The 27532-nt window shown below is 44.5% G+C and overlaps 1 protein-coding gene across 1 annotated transcript in view; it reads right to left on the bottom strand.

The window, feature by feature from the left end:
- LOC118309866 (receptor-type tyrosine-protein phosphatase gamma-like) overlaps positions 1–27532 on the bottom strand; it is a 330931-nt gene that overhangs the window by 89712 nt on the left and 213687 nt on the right. The window contains exon 4 of the mRNA XM_035632434.2: positions 23527–23675. Coding sequence (XP_035488327.1) covers positions 23527–23675 — 149 coding nt within the window. The remainder of the gene's footprint in view (positions 1–23526; positions 23676–27532) is intronic.

The following is a 27532-nucleotide window of genomic DNA, read 5'->3' as shown; positions in this document are numbered from 1 at the left end:
GATATTATAGTCATTAAAAGATTGTGGTTGTTTGTAATTCATGCGAAATGAATGAAGTATATATACTAGTAAGTTATGATGACCAGTGTTGAATCAAGGCTATATCTCCACAACCTGTGCTACAAGAGGTGAACGACATGTCAGTGTGCAATTAATAGTAGAGAAGACTACAAAACAAATATCATCCTGTGGGAGTTTGTGCATGTGTAGAAAAGTTGTATTTTTAATTTGAAGAAATGTGTGAATAAACAGTGAAAAAAGAAGTGGTTTTATGAGTACCTGTGTAGACACGAATTAAAAACCAGGATGTAAAATTCAGTGCTCCAAGTTCCCACACTGTGTGTGACACTGAAGTTACAAGAATAAAAATGGAGCCTTATTGAAGGTTTTGTTTTCATCAGGATCGATTTGTGTCTCCAAACAAAGAGAGAAGCTGTGCTAAATGTACCCATCAGGAAGAGGAGTGGTAACTTCATTAATTATTCAAATCTGTGCATTGTGATCTTCTGATAGCTGTAAATGCTTTACACATAAAAGCTGTGCCACGTTTATAGGCTACAGTGAAATCATTGAAACAAATCTGCCATTCTTGGGAAAAGTACATTACCTTCCACGGAAGCTGCTGCTATGTCTTCATTTCCAGTCTCAAATATCATTTCTTGGGAAGAATCTAATATATATTTTGTGGCTTGTCAAGTGTATTCTTAGGGAGTTTTCAGTTTTTAAACATGAATTAAATCATAGTGGCAAGCGTGATACATATTTCATCACTTCAGTTAATAGAAAAAATATGCCATCAGATAGAAGTGGATAACAACATTATTTGGATATCAGTGATAACAGATTCTATGTTCTACGAGCAACATACATTTACGTCCATCTCCGATGAAATGGAAGATCAGCAGCGGACTGTTTTTCACTATGGATCTGGGATTGTTTGCATTTGAACATTTCAGAGCTGAGGACTACGAGAAGGATGGGACCAGCTCTGTAATCACGAGTTCTTCTTCTGCCAAATTTGTAGGTAAATTATCTCTTGAATTGGATCCTTTTAATTCAGACTGCTAACTGTAGGGGATGATGGGATAACGTAAAAGAAACACAATTTAATACAACTTTTATTTTAAATTACAATGATGTAAATCATTTCCGAAATGTGACGGAATGACCTTTTCTTGGATTCATTAAATGGATTAGGATGGATTACCAACAAGTCAACAAGTATCATAACTGTATACACGACAGAATTTCCTATGCACTTATTTCTTGCCAAATCAAATGCTGCTCTCCGGATTGCCACAGTGTGCTGCAGATATTACTTGTGAGTAAGTCACTGCATTGCGGCCCACCAATACAGGCCATTGTGTCACTACTCATTTAACATTTGGCCCGCAACATTGCTCTCTCCATATTTATACAGAGAAACGAGCTTCCATCGTGCAAACACAACAACAGGAGCATCTGCCAAAGGGGCAGGCAGTGCAGCCGGAGGATGCAGACCACCAGTAAAAACACAATTGCACTGCTGTCAATTGGTCAATAGTAGCTTGATGATGGCTAGCTGTGGAATCATTTGTGCACAGATGGGACACATCACTGTTGCCACAGTATATTAAAATAGCAAATTTTAAGGATTTTTTTTATGTGACCTCAAACCCATCTGAAACTTTGAACTGCAACACGGACTCTGACACGGACTCAGACCTTATCGCCCAACAATTACCGCCTTGATGAGCTGATCTGATGGGCATGAAGATCAAGGCTGCACAATAATATATCGATAAGGAAAGTAGTGCAGCTAGAAAAGACCGTCTTTTTTGCAGGAGGAGAGCACATTCCACTGCTGCCAGAAAAAAGGCTCAAAAGCATGTGGAGGCAGTACACCATGGACATGAAAATGGACTGCAATTATACAGCGCTGTTTCTAGTCTCATCTACCACTCAAAGCACTCTTACAGTATAAGTGGCATTCACCTATTCACACACATGTATACAGCGCTGCTATTTACCGCGTATGTTCTGTCACATTCATACTCTGGTGGGAGAGCTAATCTGGGCGCAGTGGGGGTCATGCCTGACAGACAAATCAGGGAGCTGGCCACATAAGGTCTAAAAAAATTTCTACATCTCATTCTACAGCTACCTATGCAATCCATTAGTCTAGGGTCTGCCGACCAGTTCGTATGGATTGCAAAAGTTCCCATCCAGCACAGACAGCAAGTGGAGGGTGCAAGCTGAGGTCGATCAGAAACTCTCCCGACTACAACACAGAGAGGTCATTTCAGACTGATCACACTGGCTTAGGCTGTAGAGCACCGCAAAAGCTACCAAGAAACAGGAAAAGCCCCTGGTGTTGGTTGAAGTCACCCGACTGGAGCAGGAGAACTTCAACATTTAGGTAGTATCCCAGGGCCATCAAGGAACCTGGATGCTATGGGATGCTACTGTGATGAGGCACATCAGCTGGACAGACATCTGGAAAACCACAAACCTGACTCAGCTTCCTGTTAAGAGCGGTGACACCCTCCCATGAGCCTAACCCAGTGGATTGGAAGTGAGTTTGGTCAACAGCAAGGCAAGCCTGCACCACGTCTTATCCGGATTCAAGCTAGCACTGACCCAAGGATGCTTCTGGTGGTGCCATGATCAAGTCCTCGCTAAGCTGGCCATGGTCCTGGAGAGATGTAGGGTGGCTGCGAACAGCACCCACGGAAAAAAGTAATGCCTACCATAACAACATTTGTCAAGTCAGACAGAATGCGTCAAGCACAAGAGAGTAACTCCATTCTTAGAGGTGCCTAATAGTGGATGATGTAGGTGAACCTTAGAAGGCAGCTGGTCATGACCACCACTCTCCAGTCAGACATCGTCCTGTGGTCTGCAGTAAAGTAAAGGGTCCTCATCATTACGCTTACCATGCTTTGGGAAGAGGGCATGACAGCAGCCTGTGAAAGGAAACGCCTCAAGTATTCAGAGCTGGCTGCAGTGTGTCAAGATGCTTGGTGCAAAATCAGGTTTTCCCGTGAAAGTCTTTGTCTGCAAAGCAGTAGTCCAACTGTTCCATGGCACTGGCATGACGGGGTCAGAGCTGTGGAAAGCCTTGATGGAGCTAGAGGAGGAGGCAGACAATGGTTGGAGGACAACACCCCTGTGATAGGCAGCTGCAGGGGTTGGCCTCCAGCTGACGACCCTGACTCAAAGACACCAGCAGAAGCATAACAGGTTGGAGAGACAAAGCAGGAAGCAGCACCTTACCTGTCCAATGATTATTAGGGTGAGAGTGAACCTCAACACCCTAACCCTGACACCACAGCTGCAGGGTCTTACATTTATGCATTTAAGTGACAGGCACAATAAATGTACTTCTGTAGACTTCGTCTTCCTATTAAGCCCCATGTTGTCAGATTCTTACAGGTACAGCATGATGGAGAGCAAAACTATGACAGGTTCATAGCACAATGGTATTTTTATCAATCTTGTCTTGTTGCAACAACTTCATAACTCAGCTCTGTTCCGAGGTGATGAGATACAGAGTTACAGCTGGAGTTGCAGAGGAAATACCTAATTCATAAATTGCTTGGGAAAAAATCATCAATATTGCAAGTCTTCAGTCACTCTGCTGCACTGCTCATTAATCCAGCCACAGGCAGACATTTATGTGGCTCAGGTCTGTAATTGACTCCCTCTGCAATGAACTCGATCATGTTGTAATGGTGGGAGTCACTACTTTTTAGTGATGTTGGTCTTTAGAATGTCTTTGAACTGTGAACTCTGCGTGTCAATATTTCCCACTGGCACCATGGTGAAGCTGTCAAATATTTGAGCGGCCTATCTGAGGAAGAGGAAGCCTGCCTCCCTCTCAGCGATCAGCCTTAGGGGGCCTGAGAGCACCTCTTCCTTCCTGGAGTGCAAAAGCCTGAGTGGGAGGAAGAGATGCAGTTGAGCCCCGGAGGCGAGCCATCTCATCACAAAAGAACTTATTTATTCTCTGCTCAGGAAAACACTTTGGAGAGGAAAAGTCCCCGTCGCTCGAAAGGGAAACAGGCGTGCTTCATCTTCACGTCAGGGCAAAAGACGTCATCTCCCAGCTGGTCTGAGGACGGCCGCACTATGCTGCAACCTGTGATCACAGCTGGAGGAAGGTCGATGGTCAGGTCAACGCCCTTGGTAAAAAGCTATGCTCCAACCAGCGTGAACAGGAAAACTCTGGGTGTCTTTCTCAGAAACAAAATCCCACACGGCCAGACAATCAAAAACACTCTAAATATAATATTCGACATTCGATGTTGCAGAACTGAATCAAGACAACTGCATCTGAGTATAAATTAACTTCAGGAACCTTTCTGTTACATAATGATCATGTGTAATGGTTAAAAAGGACCTACGACTGAGACAGCCCTGCTTCCCGAACTGTAAGCCTGTTCTGGTTTCACTGTGAAGAAAACCAAAGGTGTCAAATTGATTAAGCCGAGAACCATAGTTTATTTTCTGCTGCAGTGAAGTAAATGTAAAACTTGGCCAGTTCTTTTATGTTAATAACGCTGAGTCGTAAGATGTGAAAAATATGCTGGGCACATGAAAGAATCTGTACCTTTATATAGTTTTATGTACATTTACATACCTTTTTGTATCTTATATATATATACATGTGTGTGTGTGTGTGTGTGTGTCATATTCAAACACAGATGTGATATAGTGTAATGTACTCAATGAAGCATTAATATATGGGAAGGTAAGCACAGCAGACAGACTCTCACCGCGAACAGCCAGCAGTGATGAATCAGGCAGCCTGCACTGCTGACACCTTAATGCATCATTATTATAGATGTTCTAAGTGGTTTCTGAGGGAGGGAACAACGCACTGATTTAAAGCTAACAACTCACCTGAAAACCAAGTGTACACACACTCCATCTACGATGTTACAAGATTCCATTATCTATCAGCTCTCCTCGGTGATGTGCACGCACACAGACACGCACACACAAATGAGGGATATTCAGGCATATCTTAAAGTTACATTGAATAATTAATAGAATGTCTTCTCATAGACGGTATGTTTCCGATTTTTATGCAACTACTGAGGTCAGGCACGAAACGATGGAGAACACAATGCATGTTACTAGTGAACATCTTACATTTTCAGAGCCTGTATTTTTCAGTTTACTTACTCCCTCAATGGGAGCTACGTCTAGACAAATATACCAACACAAACCCTGAAAATTTGGTGCAATATATACCCATCCATCCGATACCCTGACCCCACACTCCTGTGTGAGGTCAGTGCAATTCCCTAATTTGTGAGGACCAGCCCAAGGCAGTCATAAGATAAATCTGAGGGATCACATACTAATTTACAATGAATGAAAAACTAAATTAATACATAATTCTCAGATTTTCCTTAAATCTTTGCTTTTGAATTGTGAAATACTTAGCTCTGTTCTCTCTTCAGACTTCAGATTTCCTCTTCAAAGCTTTAAATCACTTTAGTTTAACTAGTTACAGGTGGGAGGCTGGTTACAGGCCGTCCACTGACCAGAGGGTCTATGGTTCAATCCCCACTCCCTCCAGTCAGTGTGACAAAATGTCCTTGGCCAAGGTTTGTGTGTGTGTGTGAATGTGACTTTGGATGGGTCGACAGGACCAGAAAAAGGGCTTACATAAACAGTATATATAGTATATTTACAGATCATATACAACCTTCAGTGAATGGTTGCAAGTTGACACAGCTCTGATTTATATGAATGAGACTTTATGAAAAGGGGGAAAATAAGCATTTGTCATTTATTCGCACAATTTATATGATCATACCTTGATTTCTGGTGGCTCTGTGAATTTGGTTTGTGTCCGTCAGGAACGAAGGCAGAAGGAGTGTAACATTAAAAGAGAAGTGGTTGTCCAAATGAGCTTGTGAGTTGGACATTGAATACCACCACTCACATTGCTCTTTTTCAACAAAGACCACAATCTACCCTATACCGTGTAGTTATTGTGCCTGAACCTAACCAAAAAAGTCTAATCAACAATCAGCTGTTTTTAGCAATCATCTGTGATGGTTTCGGAATGTGCAGACGAATGATACCATCCTCTTGATAGAGGCGTCACATCAGTACGAAAGGGACATTTTGGAATAGCGTTAAGCGGCAGGGACATTTCCAAACTATTATCGAGTTTTGATTTGGAACAAAAATACATTTAAATATATTAAGGGTCAGATGCAGGGATGGCATGGAACCGTTGCTTCAGACCTAATCAAATAAATATCATATTCCTAACTGCACTGGCTGTGAATGTTGTCACTGGGTGTGAAATTTGAAAACCGCACAGCAGGTTGCACATGTACCTAATGCATAAGAGACAATGTTAGCATATACATCTATGCTTGTGATTTATTGAATGTTCATAGGTTGTAAAGAAGAAACATTGCTGAGGTCAGTCAGTTGCAGGTCTGCCAGGCCACCAAGCCAAGGTTGTCAGGATTTTGCAGTGAGTCTTGATCTAGATTTGACAAAAGGTTTTAGATCTAGGCTCAGAAGTGTTAGAATCCAGCCGTGGGTATTCAGATATGTGCCAAGACGGTAACAGAAATGGTGTCCAGTGTCTCTAAATGATGGTTTAATTCAACCAGGGATCTTTAGCAATGAAATAATACAATCCTTGCTCTCATTTTGGGCACAAATTATTGTGAAAATCCAAGATAAAAAGTATTTTTTTGAAGCTAATGGGGGGTGTACAGTGCTGCTTTGTTAACTCTGATCACATCACAAGCTATCTCTCATGTTGCCAAGTTTCAAGTTTGGTCAGTTGAATGTAACCTGTGGGACTGTGGAAGCTGTTTATAGTGTGTTGCTATACTGGTTTTTTTGGACCTTAGTGTTTAAAAAAAATAAATGAATTCCTGCGAGACAGAAATTCAAACACACAGTACCATCTTGAGAAGAGGAACAGGGACGGATGCACGCTGGTCTTACTTCATTTCACACTGCTGTCTAACTTGAACCCCAAAGTTACAGAAGGGCAGACTGATAGAGATGAGGGATACCAGTCACTAAAGGTACACCCTGTGGCCAAGAACATTCAGGTATACAAACTTCCTGCCAAGGCCTAGCTAGTGGCCAGGATATGGAAAAGGCCAATATACATGCATGTAGGTGCAGCAGTCAACTCAATGAAAGTAAGGACAGGGCTAATAGACTTTTTGGTATGTAGTGTACACAATGTTTCCAAAAACATGCATGGACCTAGGATTTGAGCATATGACTCATCATGAGCCATTTTACAGTTACAGTATATATGATGCAAGCCTGGCAGTGGTACAGTGGTTAGCTCGCAGCAAGATGGTTCTGGGCTCAAACCTGCCAGCTCACTGGGGGCCCATTATGTGTGGAGCATATCTAATGTCCCTGTGCGGGTTTCCTCCCACAGTCCAGACACATGCAGTTTAAGTTATCTTACAGTGTCAATGTGAGCGTCTGTGTCCGTGTGTCGGCCCTGCGATCGACTGGCGACCTGCCGAGAGTGTCCGTGCCTCGTGGTCCCCCCGTGCAGTGTCAGCTGGAATTGTCTCCAGCCCTCCCACCCTCAAGGCTAAGTGGTGTGGCTAATGGAATGAAAAGTAAATGGTTGAAAGAATGGGTGGGGCTCAGGTCAGATAAGCAACCTGGACTATATTGTACATTAATCTTGTCCATTAAGCAAACACAGTAAAAGACCTATAATCTCTCCTGCGTGTTCTGGGTCTACCCAGCTGTTTCAGGTGGACATGCCCAGCAAAGCTCCGATGAAAGGCGCAGAGGCGGCATCCAGGATTTAGTCGGGCTCCTTTTGACACAAAGTAACAGCAACTCTATCCTCCAGATATCTGACCTCTGCATTTTAGCTCTCTGCATTTTTAACCACCCAGGGAACTAATTTCAGCTGCTTGTGTCCATAATCCGAGTCTTTCTTTCACTACCCAAAGCTCATGGCCATGGATGAGAGTTGGAATGTAGATTGATTGCTAAATCAAAAGGTTTGCCTTCTTGCACAGCTTGGGGCAGCAAATCATTCCAGCAGTAAACCGCCAGCACGGTCAGAATCTCCTTTGCAGCAACCGAGCATAAGCTTTCCGGGACAAGGAGCAGCATGATACCCTGGAAGTGAGAGTGCACCCTCCAATTTCCCTTTCAACAAATGGGAACCATCACCCTGTCGGTCACTCAATTAGCATGGCAATGTCAATTTTTTTTCCAAAAAACTTCTTGTTACATGCAAGGGAACATTTCCTCTTGTTATCAGAGTAGAGAGGGAGTACGTCTACCTGAATTACAGCAACGTTTCTCACCAAAACTGAGAGTGAACAGTCCTCCCTCCAATGGAAAAGATAACTTTTTTCTCATTTCTTATCAAAGTTGAGGGAATATTTCCACCCAGAGGGAGTCAGCATTTTTCCCCTTTCTCATCAAGTAATGGGGAAATCTCTGCAGATAAAGAACATTTTAGTGCCATTTCTCCAGCAATTTAATATCAGACGTCTAACAAGAGGAGCTTTAAGATAATTTGGCTTTAATGTAAGATGTGTGAGTGGTGATAGCAGAGTGTCAAAGCGTATCTGATATTCACATTGCTAACACCACAACGCCCACCAAGAGGAGGACTTATTACCCTCACACATTACACACGCTCACACACACACACAGGAAGCTATTACAGAAAAAAAACACAGACTCAAAATCAGTAACAATGTACAGAATTCATTGGACGGAGGCTGGAGACGGACCTGCCAAGTATCTCCCTTCTGAATTCACTCGGAGAAGAGTAGGAGAAACTGGGAGAAAAAGTAAGACACAACGGAGCTTCCACAACAATTGACTTTATGCGGAGTTTGCAGCTTTAGCTGTAATGTGTTTCTGTTTCACAAATAATACCAATAATGCTTGGCTGACTACACACAGTCCAAAATAAATCAAACTAATCTCACTCAAGCTCGAACCAATAGACAGACGTACAACCACAGGACAATCAAACAATCAAGTCTTGAGTAAATAATACTTCCTATAGAGGTCAAGAAGATAATGGACACACCCCTAAAAATACCATCATCCAATATCTGCATTTTGGTCTTATATCAGGACACAGCTGTCATTATTGCTAACCTAGCAGAGCAGAACACTAGAACCCCAATGACTTTCCTAAATTCAGTTTTACGAAATGTAACCAAACAAAGCCAAGATGATAAATAGGTGGTTTCCAAACTGTGTGAATTTTTTTTTTTTAGACACACAAAAACTATCCGAACACAACATGATTTGTCATAATTTGTTCATATTTGATGTCACAGAAATTGAGCACAAATTGCGCAGGAGAATACAAAGCTACAAACCAGGCTTATTGTGTAATGACTGTTTCCTGGTTTACTCAAATGACTTGGCACGTCCAGTACGGGCCATTCCTACTCATTCACAGTAATTATTAGTTCCATCTTCATATTTTATCAGAAAACACTGCTTTAGCAGAACACACTACTATAATCTTCTAATCCCACGTGGCTACATATCTCCGTATTGTCAACTTTGGTAAATGTACACACTCAAAATATAAAGAAAACATCCCTGCCAAATAATACAAGTACAGGATACTTGGTACCTGTTGAATGGCTAATAAATATCACAAATGTATCTTCTGTCAATCAGCTAAACAGATAATCAACGGAGCTTTTTCGAATCTACAAATCTTAAACATCATAAAGACCCACAGAAAGTTTACTCTTAATTACAAAATGTGGCCATCCCAGCTGACTTCCTTTAATTAAAAATGGAGGCTGACATCGTGACAGTGATTTTTAATATGATAAACTGTGCAACGCTCTCTTGCAGCGCGGCGTTTCACTTTATCGGCTCTCGACATGCGTGGAATTGACATGCCAATAACTGGAGGCGCGTTGATAAAACATGTTGCGGCCTCAGCAGAAGAAAGATCCGTTATCATCTCTGAGGCAGCCGTACGTTTTTTTTCCGTCCGTTTCCAACCACGAGCCAACAACTCAAAAACACATGTCCCGACAGAAACCTGCGAGAGCTCCCGTCGTTCTTTTTCATCCGCCTTCAAGTGTCTCCTGGGAAAGCTGTGTCGCCCCTCGGGATGGAAATGTAAAGTGTGTGTGGGGGGGGATGGAAATGCTGCCACCACCGTGCCCAGCATGCTGCGAGACCGGGCACGGCAGCCTGTGATCCCCCCGAGGGAGTGACAGATCTGAGGTGACACAAGCAAGGCTCAGTGTAAAAACAGACAACAGAATGCACCACATGGGCCGCGCGTCCTTGCTGAGAGGAGAGTGCGAGGACATCAAGAGGGGGGGGGTTTGATGTAGTCTCTCTCTCTCTCGATCTGAACTACGCTACGGGGGGTTCAGAATTCCCCGGCCCCTCTCAGAGCAGGGAGAAAGGGCGTCCATCAAAGAAGGTCATGCGACGTAGTGTGGCCGGTCACTGATGCAACACACTCGCCGCCTTTCATCTCCCCTCGCTGCCGCGGCTTCACAACAAAAGATTTGGACACGGGGGGACAGAGGGCCATGCAGTCTGGGGTTATGAAATATGTTTAGAGCACACTGCGACCTGGCGCAATCTATCTTAAAAAACACAATTGAAATGCATTACGTGAGAAATGGCCCTGAGAGTCAGCTGTGGCTTTTTCAATTTCAAGAGTGTTACTTTTTTCATAAAAGCAAAAGGGGGTGGGGATATTGCTTTTGCCCCAAACAGAATAAAACCCTCGCAAAAGAATTAAAAAAATAAATAAAGGGAGTGCCCCTATCAGCCAGACAAATTACTATAAATGGTATGGACCGGGCTCGGCGACTGGGACAGCATCTATTTGCCCTCCAGGAGGCATTGGGCTTTTAAAGAATGACTGTTTTCTCTTTTTGGTATCATTGAGGACAGGCACCCAGGAAATATAACATCATTTTAGGGATGGCATGTGTTCCCCTTTATCCAGAGGGAAGGCCAATCATAAATAAAAGAAAAATAAATATATATATATATATTTATTTTTTTTTCAAAAACAAGGGAGTGCGGCCTGGCAGTCATCAGTTATCTTTGAAGGTTTAATGGAATGTAGCTGGCTGAGAGGGGGAACGGGCAAAATGGAGAAGGAGAATAAGAGCAGAAAGAGGCAGTAAATGAGGAAAAAGGGCTGAAAGGCTGGATATAAAAATAACACAGGGGAAAAACTCCAAGGATACAGTACCATCACTAAGACGATCGACGGCACAGAAGAGGCATTATGTGGTTATGTACGGAAAACACCTCCACGTGTTCACCGGCAACAGCAGACGTGCCGACTTCCTTGCTCCCGTTGTGTCGCCGGGGGACGACGCGCAGCGGGAGGTGAGCCCTGTCTGCCGGTCGGCGTGTTCCTTCTCCGCTGTCATGCTACTGCGTCACCGCTGACAGCTGACGGCTCACCTCTGCGATGGTGAATGCATACTGGTCAATGCTCACAGACGCTCCCCTCGCGAATACGCACGACGAAGACGTGCGTACAAATCAGTCTGGCGACACCCACTTCTGGGGATGCGTCTGTTATCATCCTAGTGTCCCATACGTCACCATCATCTGTGTGTTTAGGCACCAACATGTCAGCACGGTGGACGACGTGGCGGCTCCCAAAGGTGAAGCCAAACCATGTAGTATACTATACTGTATTAAAGTATACTATAGTACAGTTTAGTTTATAAAACAGGTAGCTCAAATCAAGCGATCTGATTGGTTCATAGCCGTGGTATACGCTCAATATACCACGGCTATGAACCAATCAGACTGAGGAAGTGACGACGTGAGTGGACGGGAGCGGCGACGAGTGAGCTGGAAGCACACGGTGAGGTTGTGAGGTTGCAGTTTTGGCCTCGGGCTGCGGCCCAAAGTGGCCCGAGAACCCAGCTACCGTCGCGTAGCCTTCTCTCTGAGGAACGCTACAGTGTGTTGCATAGCAACCGCCGAGCACCGAGCAGGCAGCCAGGAGGGACCACTTTTTTGTATTCGTTAAAAAGAAGAATTCAAATTTTAGTGTGTCTATTACTTTTATTTTCGCCATACTTGCAACTTCAGGCCGTGTTATACGCTCGTCATACCACAGTTAAGGGGGTCGCCGGCCCGACGCGAAGGTGACAACCACGGCCTGTCACGAGCTACTGCTTAAGTTTAGTATAGTATAGTATATACAGTTTAGATCCTAAACCTTGCTCCCTACATGTTAGCAGACGGGACGTGGAACAACCTAAAAAGTCAAAGCACGTGTCAAACACATTTCCCAAAGATGGTTTCTGTCATCAGTCAGTTGTCATCACACTGGTGCGTGGTCAAGTGTTCACGTTTCCGGTTAGTTTGGATTGAACGAGTTACATTGCGACGCCAAGGTCAAGGTCAACACAAAACAATTCCAAGATTTCTCCACAAACAATAGAGAGACAATCTAAAGCGTATATTGATCAGAAAATGATTCACCATTTTACGAGTGATGTCACAATTAGTATAGAGCTATATATTCATAGCATAGTTTGTTTATCTTAGATAATTTAAATCAACAAGGTATTTATGCTGGTACTGATGGCTTGTGCATCATTTGTACTTTACATGCATAACTGTGACCTGGAGCAGCTCAGTCTGCAGCAACCGTTTATCTCTCCTAAATTTGGTGGCACCTATACGCAGAAAGCAGGATTGCGGATGAACATTTCCAACACAGAGAGACAACGATGGAGGACTGGAGCTGCTGTCAGGCTGATGGAGATGAGATGCCCCACCGAGATGGTACAGTACAGGTTCTACAGGTACCAGGGATAAGATCCGTTACACATGCTCAACAAAACAAAACGTGCAATCATTAAATCCCCCCTCCAGATATTCGTGCTCGGTGACATTCTGAAAAGCCGTGCAGTGATCAAGGCTGATGGAACCAGGATGGTGAGGTAAATTAACCGGAATGCCTCCGCGGGACGAGCGCTGACAGCGGGAGTTGCGTTTTCGGATTGTGCCGTTCAATCGCACTATAGACTGACAGAAGTGTTGTTTCGCATGGTGTATTGGTGAAGTAGCATTGATCACTTTGAGGGGGGAATACAAATAATTCAGCAGAGGTGGGGATATGAAGACCAGAAGGGTGGGAAATCCCACGCATCTCCCTTTGGCAACCATAACCCTAAACCCTAATGTAACGTGCTTATTAGACCGCGAGGACACACACAAAAATATACCAAACGTAGGCAGAGCTTTTGAAAACTTAAAGGACACCTCTGGATGTTTTACATTCCATTCCCCTTCAGGATAGGGGCCGGAGACTGCAGAAATATGACTCGAGAGAGAGGACATCAATGCAAAATCTCAAACAGGAAGAACAGTGTTTCTATTAGGCCCCGGTCCCAGTGACAGGACACAGGTAAGGGAGGAGTGTAATGGCTGTCCGACTGCTGATGAGCTGGTCTTTGTGTCCACAAGGCGCTGGACAAGAGAATGAACTCTCCAGTTATAGTGCTGGGATCCAAGACTAGACGCAGCTTTTTTGCCACTTGTTGTGTTGTCAACTCCATTGATCCGGAAGAGAAGGTGTTTTTTTTTAAATTTTCTCTGTGATATTGTAAGGTCTGGACCTCACCATGTAAAGTCCCTTGAGATATTGAATCATGTGATTTGGTGCTCGGTGTGGCATCTGACTTTTATACACGTCCTGATGTGCGATGAGTGAATGTAAATGGATATTAGTTTTCCAGCAATACATATCGATATCAATAATATAGCAATATCTGGTCTCCTGAGGCCAGAGGCATCTTTTAAGTTAATCACACCAGGACTATATTCCATCCAGTAGATTCAAGCTTCACAAGAGGTGCCCTGCCAGTGACGGAGTAATACTTTTATATATTACAACCAGTCTCTTCCCCTGTGTCTGCTCACCTGTAATCCATCCCCGTGAGCCGCCCCACGACAGCGTGCATGATGTGATTTGAGGTGATGTGATGAACAGACTTGGTCATGACAGTTGTTAAAGACCACAGACAGTGACCTAGCCTGGGACCCAGACGGATTCTGGGAGCTCATTTCAAATTTGCTCTGCCAGAACACGGTCTAAAATCTCCTCCGTTGGGAAGTGATTTCCCTCCGGCAGAAAACTTGCCAGTCCACTCACAACCGATAATCCGATAATGGGCGGGGTTTATACCGCGAGGCGGACGGAAGCGGCTTTTGCATACAACCAAGATGGCCGCCGCTGATGAACGAGCATCCAACTTAAAGAGTCCAGAACGGACGGCCAGCGGCACCAGCTCGTAATTTTGAAGGAGTTGTGCGGTGGTCTGCCAGGCGAGTCCGTAAACCTCACTCGCCGACACGTTACAAGGCGTCGTAGCGATCAAACTACGAGCCTAAGTGTCTAGCGCCATTGCGAGCGCAACTGTCTTATGTGAGGTTGTGCGTTCCAAGCCAACCCTTGTAACAGCATGGGCCGTTTATTTAGTGTTCACAGACATGGTGGAACCATCATCACAGACATCTCCTCTCTGCTCTGGTCTGTTGACATTTTCACATGATTCGCTTGCGTCCGTTGGCGACGCCTCTTGGAAATCGGAAAAAAAGCCCCGAGAGGTTCCAGACCAATACGCATTGGAGGATGAGGCTGCGGCAGGCTAGACAGTTCCAGCTTGCTGAGGTCTTTTCTGACGGTGTGACAAATATAAGCCAAATAAAAGTTTACGGTGCCAGATTACAAGTCCAAGTGACTGATGGTGTTTGCGCTGCGCACACCGACTCCAACACTGTTTATCTCGTAATTCACAGTCGGGGAAATGACTGCCAGGGGCAATTAAGGAAACAAATGGAACCTAAAGTAGAGGGAGCATGAATAAGTCTGCGTTGTTATTCGGCGTCAGACAGGTGTTGGATTTCTCATCGTGTGAGTAACGGAGGGGCGTGTGATTTTCTGCGTGTGCGCCGGTGGTGGGTGAAGTAAGAGCTCTCTGCCCTCGGGTGTGATTAAACCAGGTCCAAACAAGAGCTTACACAGCTACACATTTTTAGCTCCTGTGTGGGAACACGCATGCACACACACTACAGGCACTGATAGAAACAAACAGTTTGCATACCAAGCCTTGCCGGGAAAAGAATTGTGCACAGAAATGAGAACTGCTGCCCGGTGTTATCATTATTCATCTGATGATTTAGGGGCCGGGATGTGCTTTCCATTTCCCACGCAGCAAAAGGTTGATGGGAAATAAAATCCCATTCATCAATGACACATCTTTATCTGTGATACCTGCGGCAAAGCAAAGAGAGGAAATGTGTGTGTGCGCGTAGCTGTGTGAACGAGAGCACAAAGCCCCCCGGATCCACACACACACACACACACACACACACACACACACACACACACACACACACACACGGCGCCTGCGCTCCGAGCCCCCCTATCGCGTGTTAATTTACAGTGCCTTTCTTATCTAGGCAGGTGGGTAAAAGCTGGCAGAGCGAGTTCTGGAGCCACACACACACACACTCGGCCCCTTCCCCCTCCGTCTCTTCAACCTCCGCTCCTCTCGTTCATCACGTCGGGGCGGCTTGGGAGGAGGTTGAGATAAAAATGAGCCTCGGCAAGAGGCAGTCAGACAGAATGGATAGCTCCGCTCCTCAGCCAGCTAGCCCTGATAGCACCCTCACCTTCTCTGGGGGGGGGGGGGGGGGGGCGTGGACAGGTGAGGCGCCATAGTGGGAGGTAGACGTGGACGGCTATACTGGTTTACTGTTACGCTAGAGTGGGCATTTCGATGTAGGCCAGTGTGTCCAGTCCCTGATATAAGGCAGGTGAACGGTTCCAGATTTCTTGACTCCTTCACTTTTTGTGCATTTTGCTGTAGATTCAAGTGTACATGAAGAAAAGACACCATTTCAATCTTACAGACAGCGGCCGTGATGAATAACAGTGTAATCTGCTCATTTACCTGCTGCCGTTGCCTCTTTATGCTTAAAGGGACAGTTCAGTGATTTCGAAGTGGGGTTGTATGAGTTACTTATGAATAGTTAGTGTGTTACCGCATGGAGATGGAGATCAGCGATGTCATTTAACGGAGTTTGGAGGAGAAGTGGAAGAAGCGAAAGTCGGAGCTCCGCTGTTGCAGAGGGGACCACTGAAAAAAACGTCTTTTTCACCACATTTTTAAATACCTAAAAAAAATATATCCATTCAATTGTAAGCTAAGGACGTATTTTTTTTCCCTTCTTCAGTTTGCCGCCAGACAGACGTTTAAGTGTGCACCTTTTTTTAAGCGTACTATTTTGATCACCATCTCCATGATGTGACATACTAACTTTGCATTAGTAACTCATACAACCCCACTTAGAAATCACTGAACTATCCCTTTAAGAAGAAACGACTGTTGAAGTAATTTTCCGTTGCCACGCACAATAAAACTCAAATAATTGTCATATGAATAAAAAAAAGACACTATTTATATAAAAATGATGTCATGTTTTTATTTATGTATAATGTCATGTTGGCTAAATGTTCACCTTTCACGAGGATCGGATTGAAAACTGTGCCCCACAAAGTAAACGGTTGAAATGCTGTTAAGAGCTGCAGAGTCGGACGATAATTATCATACTTGAAATTAGTGGAGGGATATTTCTGCAGTAAAAATATTGTAAATAAACAGCTGGGGATTTGAAGCACACGGTTTGAAAGTGACACATTCTGTAAAAACTCATCCCTGTCCATGTTCTCTGTGCTGCTCGACACCGACCGTCACCAAATTAAACCCGATCGTGTTCAACTTTATCTTCCTCCAGTGTCAGCGTCATGAGGGGAAACAAGGGGAAGTCCTCAATTCTTCCATCAATGCAAACCCCCAAACGGATTCAACGTGTGATTTCTGCTCGTGTGGATGCACATCACAGTTAGTGGGCTCTTCGGGGAACAGCCCGCTCTATACACTAGGTGTTGTTCCTTGCCCACCACCGGCCTCCAGACATGGTGTTTGTTTATGTCTGATTTTGCTCAGCTATTCGACCTTGGGCCTGACTTAACGATTCAGAATCGACCATACCAACTCCTGCGGGTGAACTAATGCATGTTTGACATTTGGATGTAAAGCACAGAACAGCGTAACGCGAGTGTACGGCATTCGGGAGGGAGCGCGTACCCACATGCGGGAGCTGCGGGGCGCTGTGCTTGGCATATTAACCGCAGCATTACCGTTTAAAGCAGCAGGTAGGGGAGCAGCGGGTCCCTACTTCATCATGCCATTCACGGGCCCTATTAGGCTACAATTACTAAATGGCAAGGCTTGTAAATCATACATCATTCATGTGGAGAACTCGGAGAAAAGGCACGAGAAGCAGCTCCCCCCACCGCCGGCCACAAGCTGCTGAGAGGTACGTGGCACAGGGAAGGGGGGGGGGGCCCAAGCGCAGGGGAGAAGAGGAAATAAGAAATACAGGTAAATGGGAGGGAAATGTAGTGAAAAAAACGGCGGAAATAGAGAATATTTTCTAACTTTTGGATGTTTATGTACACCAGAGAAAAAAAATCGTATTTTTGCATTCGTGAACCAGGACCTGTCACTTGAAACCATCATTATGCTGTTACTACACCCAAGGTGTACAACAATCTGAAGGGCAGCTTGTCAGGACATGTCCCATGCTGTCTATGTCCAACCCTCAAGACAACTGGAACTACACAAAAAATACATTTTGATACAAAAAAAAAAGAACATCTAAAAACATTCATATTGGTACAAAGATGAATTTAATATGCATATCATTGGACGGCAGACTTCTCCTCTTCCTCTTCCTCCTCCTCCTCCTGGTCTTCACTGTTTATCATCGCTACAATAGCTGCTGTTATTCGCGGTACTGTAGATCTGCCCTCGGGCTCTTCACAGTATCAGGACTGTGAGCCGGCGCAGTGAAGCTTTAACGCTGCGCTCAACAAAGCACAATGTTCAAAATGAGCAGGTGGTATGTGCCACGTTCAACCTGCCACACGAGCTGCTGCAGGGTTTTGGTCGTAAAAACAAAATATCGGGCAGATCTAAAACTTTTGACCTGGCGATGGTGCCTAAAAACTTTTAGTGACAATCCACACAATCGTTCGAAGCATATTTGTCCAAAACAGAGAATCAAAGTCATCAGTGTGCCTGAGGTGCTAGACGACAATAACGAAGGTCGTTGGAAAAACATCCTCTGGGGACCATGCATGCTTGTATTTAAAATGCCCGGTATTCCATCTAATATTTCGTGACACTGCCAACCCTAAAGCCGTGTTGCTAGTGTGGCTTAATATGCAGTATGGTTGTATGGTCGCTGGTGGGAAAACTTTCTCCATATGAGGAAGGACTAACTTTGTGGATATTCATCCAGATCTCTCTGTTCAGATTCAACGTTCATATGAATATCCGCACGACACACGTCCTCTCTCCACAACACAGGAACGAGGAGAAAAACAGACATTTGACAACTAAAGACTGGTTTCCGCCGAACTGTTCGATGATGCTCGAGGCGTGTCTGTGCCTTTTGTCTGTCACGATTTCATCAACAATAAGAATATTAACTTTTGCATTCGAGTCAGCTGGGGAAACCCCCACGTCTCGCATCTCAAAAACACTGGAATCAGGTCAGTTGAAAAGGGAGAGGAATGTTGCACAAGATGACGACTGCGACGGAAGTTTTGAATAGTTTTCGACAATGTTGACACCAGCGCTGTCAATGTGGGGATTAATCAACCAAATGATGTAAAAAAAAAAAAATGAATAGCATTTACTTTAAATGCATTTAAGTCAGCTTCGGTCGCCGTCTTCATGGGGACTGTCACGGTCCTCATAGCCCAACACGCCAGACTAACTGTTGCTCATTTATGTTCCACAGCGTTCTCTGGTGAGAGACACGAGAATCCCATTCAGGATGTACCGCATCACGTGACCTGGGTTCATGTGGGGCTTCTTCTTAAACTATAGAAGTGCATAAGTACAAAGGAATGTGGTTGAAATAAAAAATGTAGTTCCAAATTACACATACAGGGTCGACTGTTTACTGTAGACGGTTCGGTAAGAATATCAATATTGGCTCTGGCTCTCACCTAAAATACTTTTGTTTCTGAAATCTAATGTGCGAATATTGAATCTTTACATGTTACCTGCAAGTTTGACCGGCAGTCAGTTCATCTCTAACATGTTCCAGCTACGTCTGGTGGCACGCAATCACGCAGAACGTTTTGGTTTAATTTGCGGATATCTTTTGCTGCGGAGATTTCAAACCAAGGTAGATACGTGTAATTTCCTTCATACTGTATCAACCCATTTAAAAGAAAAAAAAAGTCATTTCAATCAGCAGCGACTTCCACCGACAGCCGAACAGAATCTTAACGCCATTCACAACAAGAGGAGGAGGTGGTGTGATGTCAATGAGAGTCCTTTTGGCACTTAGGAAGCCTCTCAGGGTGGGGACACTGGTGGTGAAGGGGTGGAGAGAATGCTTAAGGTCTGAATGTAATGAGGAGTGGGCTCGACCAGGGCTCTGCATATGAACGCCGGAGGTCAACGGGGTGGACGAGACTCGCGGTGAACTACTGAAATCGCGACTGAGAGTGGAGCGAGAGAGAGAGGAGAACGGATCCAAAGGTTGATGGCAACGACACGAGTAGCTGATGGAGATTGCGGCGAAACCTGATTGGATGACCCAAAACGATCACCTGATTTCTTAGCAGCCTTTCCAGAAACTGTGTCCTTTGTTATTTCTGAGTCATCCACCGATGTCACCGTGCTGAGGAGCTAGTAAACAGCTCCTCAGCACGGAAAATCCACAACTTCTGCAGATAAAACTGAAGCTATCAGCATGTCTGGATATCACAGCTGTATATATATATGCCCTATTTTATATATGTGTGTGTGTGTGTGTGTGTGTGAATGCCTGCATGTGTGTCCATATATCAGTTTTTCCATTCTCTCCCTGCAGAGATAACACTGTGCAGTGCGGCGGCAGGCAATAACGTCGAACCAGGCGCCGGACAGCAATCAGAGCCCGCATATCTCCCTGCCGACGCTGTGGCTCTGTGGAGCGGCATCAGAGAGCATGCCGGGAGGGGAGAAGCCTTGGTGTCGGACAAATGTTAGAAACATTTTCAAGACATTGTCAGTAACCTTAGTGAAATAGGACAAAATAAAACATCATCTTTTGGTTTTTGGGGAAACACGGTCGACATTTTTCACCATTTCATGACATTTTATGGACCAAACAACTAATCAGATTAATCGAGACAATAATCGACGGATTAATCGAAAATGAAAATGATCGTACGTTGCAGCACTACTAGCGACACACTAACGGTTTCACTTTAGGCCGGAGTAAAAAGCTACAGTCATCCCAGACTGACCACAGACCGAGTGTTGTTCTTCATCACGTACATAAAGTACAGATGTGATACAGGTCAGTGCCACATCTGTACTCAGCAGTTTGGGTCAATTACAGTCTCCATATTTTTTTCTGTGTGTAGGCATGACTGAAAATAAGCAAGATGAATTCAAACAGCACCTACGTTTCCTTAATCAATTCAAGGAAACAGGGTTGATGTTCTTAAACTGACTCAAAGTCCTATATGGAAACTTTCCCCCGCTGCTGTTTGACGACAAAATCTATTGCGATGCATATTGTAGATCTAGCAATTTAAAAAATACAGACCCAGAACTCTTCGTCATGCGTTCACAGTTTCAGTGTTTTCAGCAGAATCTTTAAATTCCTCACCTGCGGACAGGTGAGCAATATATCTCTAAATCGAATAGAGAGGATAAATTCATCCCTTCCACCCCGGGCTATATCAGGCGCAGACACAAAGGCACCTACACGCGACTTTGTGAAAAGGTTTGAGAAAGAAAGAAATCCACAACTTTGGAGCAGGAGGAGTAGATTACAATATCAAGCTGATCTGTCAGCGTACTGATCTGCCAAATGTCAAACAATGCATATTCATCTGTTTGGCCAGCCGCACCGAAAGCGGCGCTGGACTAAGAGAGGTCCAAACAGAGAGACGGCTGACATTTCAGCGTCCGAGAGACTGACAGGTGCACATAAACAACATGCAGACACACAAATGCACTTAGACGCACCCGTGCCCACTGCTCATTTGTACACGTGGCGTATCACCAAGAGTTTGGCATGTAGAAGCTGAAGCTGGATCCTAAAAGAGTGTTGTCATGCCAAGAATCAAGTCTGAGTCGGAAGTCCCTTCGAAACCAAGTCCATTCACTAGTTGTAACAACTAGTTATGAATATACAAGTTATACTGTATATAAAATACAATATTCCTCACCACTAGATGTCGCACTGGCACCAGAGTCGCAGACCCAAACAAACTGCCGCAACAACCCCTCCCCCTTTGTGTTCATGGGTGTTTGCGAAGCCCACTGAAAGTGTCCCCATAGTGAGGCTGTCCGCTTGATCAGACAACCTGGAGTGCAACCGAATACACTCACACCGTGTACGGAGAACCGACAAAAAAACACAATCCGGCGGGTTGACCGGTAAAAATGGACGCGTCCCGTCTCTCGCGGGTTGGCGCCCCCGTCAGTGTGTCAGCCTGTGAGACACTATCGGCCGGCAACTGTAAATGATGAAACCTATTTCGGTATTATTAGTGGCTCGCATTGCATGGTGCATTCCTGCAGCAATGCCTGGATTACGTTTAGCTCCGCCTCCCGATAAATCCCAGTCTGCTCTGATTGGCCAGCTGGCCCAGTCTGTTGTGGTTGGTCAACCGATTCCAAAATGTGTATGAAATGTCGCGCCCCTTCACCAGAGAAGTGGACATTCTCGATTGCAGGCGGGGTTACCCCCAAAAGAGTCCAACTGTGACATCACAGTGGGAGAGAAATCTGAACCAGTCGTTCAGAGCTTCAGGCAGTAGGGTTTAGTCAGCTCACAAAAACAATTACAGGGTGGTCTTTTTTCACAGTTTGAGGACCGGCAGGCTCCACAGATACACATTTCCTTGTGCACAAACACTGAATAGTGATTTCTGCATAATATGTCACCTTTAAACCTTATTAAAGCCACCAAACTATTTGAAGCAGTTCTGTGATTCTATACGTGCAGTTTTCATATTGAAAGTGCAGCGTGGCCGTCCCTCCATTGGTTTAGTTAGGAGCCTGGTCGTGTTAGCCCAGAATGACTGCCAAGGGCTGTTGCCAAGACGGTTAAGGTCAAGGAAAGGTGGTGGTCAAAGTGAAATAATAATAATAATAATATTATTATTGTACTTAGCTGGATTGTCTTAAAACGCTCAGGCTGGCACGTAGCCCAAACTAAATTGGGGGTGCAAATGAATGTGAAATTATTTCAAAAGTGACACATTATAATTTTCTGGGGGATTTGCATATTTTCATGTTCCACCCACATAAGTGGTAGGAATTTAATGCGTTATTATCAAGTTTGCTCTCAAATGGATTGGCACGGAGTGCTGCGGCTGAATACTAATTGCTGACGTAGAACAGTTACACATGAACATGAGAGACGTGATGGCCCCGATTGGGTCTGTGGCGCACAGTTTTGTGTGTACATGCCTCCTATTTGGAGGATGAATGAATTGAAACATATTTGAAACTTATTTCATAGAGTGTTAGCTTCGTAAACACCCTGCCAAGCAGGCAACACCAGAGCTCATAAAGTCAACTATACAGCGGAAAGTTGAACGTGATTAACAAACCTGAGTAACGCAGAACAAAAATGGAAAAAAGGAGTATTGTAAATGATGGGGTCTTGGAGGTGCAACAGTCCGATCACCTATTCATAAACCCTGTTCAGGCAGGATCCTTTCCTGGACCTCTTTGTGGCAAATAAGTACGCCTGCCTGCCCAGATTAAACTTATTCCCTACTACAACATCAGTGACTCGGAAGGCAGAATACATCAGGATATATCATTTGTCTGTAGCATTTTTCTGACTGTCATTTGTTTCAGGGACATGCACAGACATTTTGAGGGGCTGTCGTTCTAACATGAAAAACTGCAACTTTTACCTGAATCCGATAAATAATGGTTCTTACTTTATTTATGGTTATATATGAAATAATTATGACTTCTAGTTCTCCCAACTTTGCACTAAGATAATTGCAAACGTTGGTGTAGCCAGCGGAGTTTTCATGAACCTGATGATGACGACAGTGGAGCCCAGGAATTAGGGGCGATATCTAGTTTTGTGAGTAAAACTATTTGTTAGAGTGTTTGTTTAAATCATCATATGCAACATTTTGAATTGGCCAGAACTGAGGACTTGAATCTTCTAAGCTTGTGGTGACAAACACCACAACCAAGTCCACATGGATCTGTTGTAAGATGCAGTTCATCTAATTGCCACTGGATGCTGCGACTAAGGAATGATATGTGTTGTTTCTGGTTCTGCTTCCAGTAATCGACTAAATCTACTGAAACAACACAAAATCTGCATCCATAAATGCACCCCTATGAAAGAAATGCAACTATTTGCCGGATATGCCAGTGTGAGGAAGATCGAGCTTACCTCCACGGGGTAACGTCGACTGTTGATGCTGTGTTCGGAGCCGTCAGAGCCGTTGCTGGGACCCCAATGAAACTCCACTTTCTCTGCCTTGAATCTTCCCGGCAGGCCTGCTCCCCGAACAAAGTATTCATCCTTCAGCATGATCGCCACTGGGAGAAAAAAGAACAGAGACACAAAAGAGAGACAGAGCAAAGGAATAATGAGTGGTCAGACATCGCTGAGAAGCTTTTGCAACACACACAGTAAATATTCCTCCCAAAAGGAACAGATGTCTGGGTCGCTGGATACAATCAGAACTTGTGGAAAATGGATTGCATTAGTATATTAGTACCACTCAAAATGATTTACGGTACAGTTGACATTCACCCATTCACACAGCGCTGTGTCCTGAGCACCTGTGTCACAGCCTTCCATGTCCCCTCGATGTGTTGTCAAAATGGTTCAGGAAGTTTCCTAAATCTTGAAGTGACCTGGAAGAATTTGAACAGCAGCCATGATAAGAGTTGTTCGGATTCTCTAAATGCATAGGAAAGGAGCTTCAATGCTTCCTCTCCTATCTCCTTTAGCATAGGGCACACTGGACCTTCCTATGCGAAAGGGAAGGAGAAACAGACGCCCCACAATTCATTGCGGCAGCGATATTTAAAGTGACGCGCCGTGCAAAATGATTCAATCTGAAGAAGAAGTAGGAGAGTATGAATATGACCCATAAGAGACACATGTCATCATGTTAGTTACTGTTACATATGAATCATTTACATCTGATGTCACACGGTGGTAAAACACTGAAACATGCTGATGGAGCCGCTGAGGTTTTTGTTGTCCAGTTCGCAAATGTTTAGTTTCATCACGGCAGACGCATCAACAGCATCAACAGTCGCCTGATGACGTAGTTTAGGGAAAGTGGAGTCGGATTCTATGAGCAGCGCTGTCGGCTTTTCCTAAGTCCTATGAATCCTCCTTTACACCTCCTTTCCTTGACCTCATGACGTTTTCCACTGAGGTCAAGGGATAGTAGATAGGAATAGTAGATAGGAAGGACATTTGGATTGCACCCATGCACTGTGTGAAACCCCTTCAAGGTCTGAAGAGACACAGACAAAACGGGTGTATTCAGAGGAGAACGTGCAAAACGTAGACACACATGACCACTTATTTCATTTTCCATCAGCCTCTCAGGCAAGTTGTCAAACGAGGGGCTAATTTACCAAGTACAATTGTTCTCGTCACCCACTGCAAATGTTATTCCATCACATATTGCTAAAATATAGTGAAAATTGAAACGAAGGGGCCTTATTTTTTCACATTCACAAATAGCTCTGAGAAGATTCCCGTATTCTATTAATCAGCACGGCCGCCTCGAAGCCACACTTCATCAGACGGTTCTGTCCCATTTAGAGACGGAGCTCTCCAGTGAAGAGGCTGACCTGGTTCATCGTTTTATTAAGGTGTTGTCCGAGAGTCATGAATTATCACAGGGACCTGATAACACGGGCCCATTTTATATACAGTACACGTATACGCCATATCTCAACTAGAAGCCTTTAAAGGATAGTTCACTCTGGTCTTATCTTTTACGGCTTTGTTCAAGCACATCCTCACAAAACATGTGAATCTCTATCACGTCGGTGTGGTGCTTTAAAATATTTAGATTTGGATTCGCTGGATGAGACAAAAACCTGCAAAATGAAGTAGGATCCGTAAACTGTAGGAAAATACGTGAGGTCCGTGTCAAAATTCGTCTTGATCTCATTCTAGCAAAAATATGTAGTCGATTAGGTTGGAACCACAAAATCCTAATTTATTTCCTTATTTTGAAACTAAAGCAAAGACGGTTAAGATATGGCTTAAAGTGATACAATGAATGCAAGTTGAGTATTCACTGGATACACCTGCGGTGAATATACGTATATAATATAATATACGTATCTGACCCATAACCAATTTCTTTTGTGAGTTTTTTCCTTCAGCATAAGGATCTGATGTTCTTCAATGCTACTTAACACAGGACACTTGCCTCTACAGTATACATGTATTGATATTATTTATATTTACATATAATATTAAATGTAATATTTTCATTGGATAATATGCCTGGAGATGCCAGTGATTGCACCTTTACACACTTGCTTGGTAAGATATGAACCGGCGTTACCTGCCAACCTCTGAGCTGGATATACCAAGCCTTCTTCTGTGTTCCTGGTGCTCCTGCATTGTCTGACAGGACAAACCCCAGAGGTCTATAACCAAACAATGTCTTTGTGTCATTTTATTTTGAATCTAACAGAGCAGTTGATTCAAGTCATATGAGAGAACTTGAAGCTGATGTAGTTGATGTTCGATGTGTGTGGTATGCAAGATCACATTGTCTACTTTCATTTAAAAGCATTTCTCTCCACACTCCGCGGCAATCAGTGGGTAATTATTTTAGACATTTCTTTTTCTTTCTATTCGTGCATTGTTGATTCCTCTCGACGTCAAAAAGTTCAAGTGGCGCTGTGAATCAAACGAGCGTTCTGCCTCTGAACGGAGAGTCTGAGTCTGAGTTTGTTGTGTAAGAGGTGGGGGGGGGACCGGCCCCCTCCCTGCCTGATTTCGCAGCTCCATCACAGCATTCAGCAGCAAATCCACCAGGTGATCCCTCCACAGATAAAACGCTCATCTGTTGTGCAGAAACAATGCGGAACCCATGCATAATTCATGGGAGAAACCCGGCGACATTAGTCTTGTTAGCTATGCATTATGTAGCGGGGGGGCAGAAGCTGGGCGCCATTTTGCATCGCAGCTGTTGTTTGTGTTAGCGTTTCTACATGGCTCTTAACATGCTGCGGGCGACACCCAAATCCTTTTAAATGATGCTCACTGTGTTTCTTACTTTGCAGGTGGCCATCATCATCGGCTCCCTAACCCTTCCCCGTGGCAGCCTCTATGGCCGTGGGGGGGGGGGGGGGGGGGGGGTGTTGAGTCGAATGCCTTGGGGACACGCTGCATCAAACGTGTCAGGGAATTCTTCATCTCGACCACGATGATGAGGTCCAGGTGTCTCTCACTCTCATCTTGCCGTTCGCGCCGGCGGGTGTTGGTGCTAGTGATCCTCTACCTGAAGGTCGGCTGGCAGGTCCACTCCCACAAGGGAGCAACAACACACGACGCACTGTCTGCCTCGCCTGACTGAGCTCCCTGCACTCCAGACAGACAGAGGTCCCCCTTCACTCAGTGACGAGGTGGTGGACAAGACATTTGCTCACTCTGTGTGGCTGTCACCGAATATTGGGAACAAAAAATGGGTACAGCAATAAGGCTGCAGAGCGATTCTGAGCACCACTTTGTCCAGCTCCCCTGTCCTCTAATGGTTATACTGTGATTAGACTAATTGTAAGGACAGACATATGGCCATTTCGAGCCATATTAGCCATAATCAAACCATAGACTGTATATAAAGATAAACAACATGACAGCTCCCTAAAGGTGAAGCCAAATTTGGATCGCCCCTGGTGACTGGGCATGGTATTCTTCATAAACCCTGTCTTTTCCATGTTAGCACATGGGACACGGACCAAACTAAAGAAGTCAAAGTCAATTTCTTTCCCCAAATTCCCTTTTAGGTATTTCTTTTTATGCTGATGTACTGTCAAGTGTTCATATTTCTGATTTCTGATTGATTCATTTGTTATTTGGTGCTATAAAAATGTGCTGAGACATCACGATGATTGACAGCTGACACTGACTCAAGGTCAGTCAAGCCGACTAACTAAGGGCAGGACCTCAATACCAGAGCTCCACACTGTGATCACTACTGAAGAGATTCTGACTCCCGATGGCATCACCAGCTCAGGATGGCAGGTGGTATTTTAACCTCAATTTTGCACAGTAGGAGGAAGTGGAGAGCGTTGAAAGGTACTGGTTGGAATGTTCTCTGCCGCTCAATGGTTGTGGTTTGTTGTTGGGAGCAGCTGGTGTATAGTTGCCTGCCAAGAGCTTCATCTGTGGTTGCATTTACAAGACG

This window comes from Scophthalmus maximus, chromosome 6 (assembly GCF_022379125.1).
Source record: "Scophthalmus maximus strain ysfricsl-2021 chromosome 6, ASM2237912v1, whole genome shotgun sequence".
Taxonomy (NCBI): domain Eukaryota; kingdom Metazoa; phylum Chordata; class Actinopteri; order Pleuronectiformes; family Scophthalmidae; genus Scophthalmus; species Scophthalmus maximus.
The sequence above is the reverse complement of the archived record's forward strand: the minus strand, read 5'-3'. Positions and strand labels throughout refer to the sequence as shown.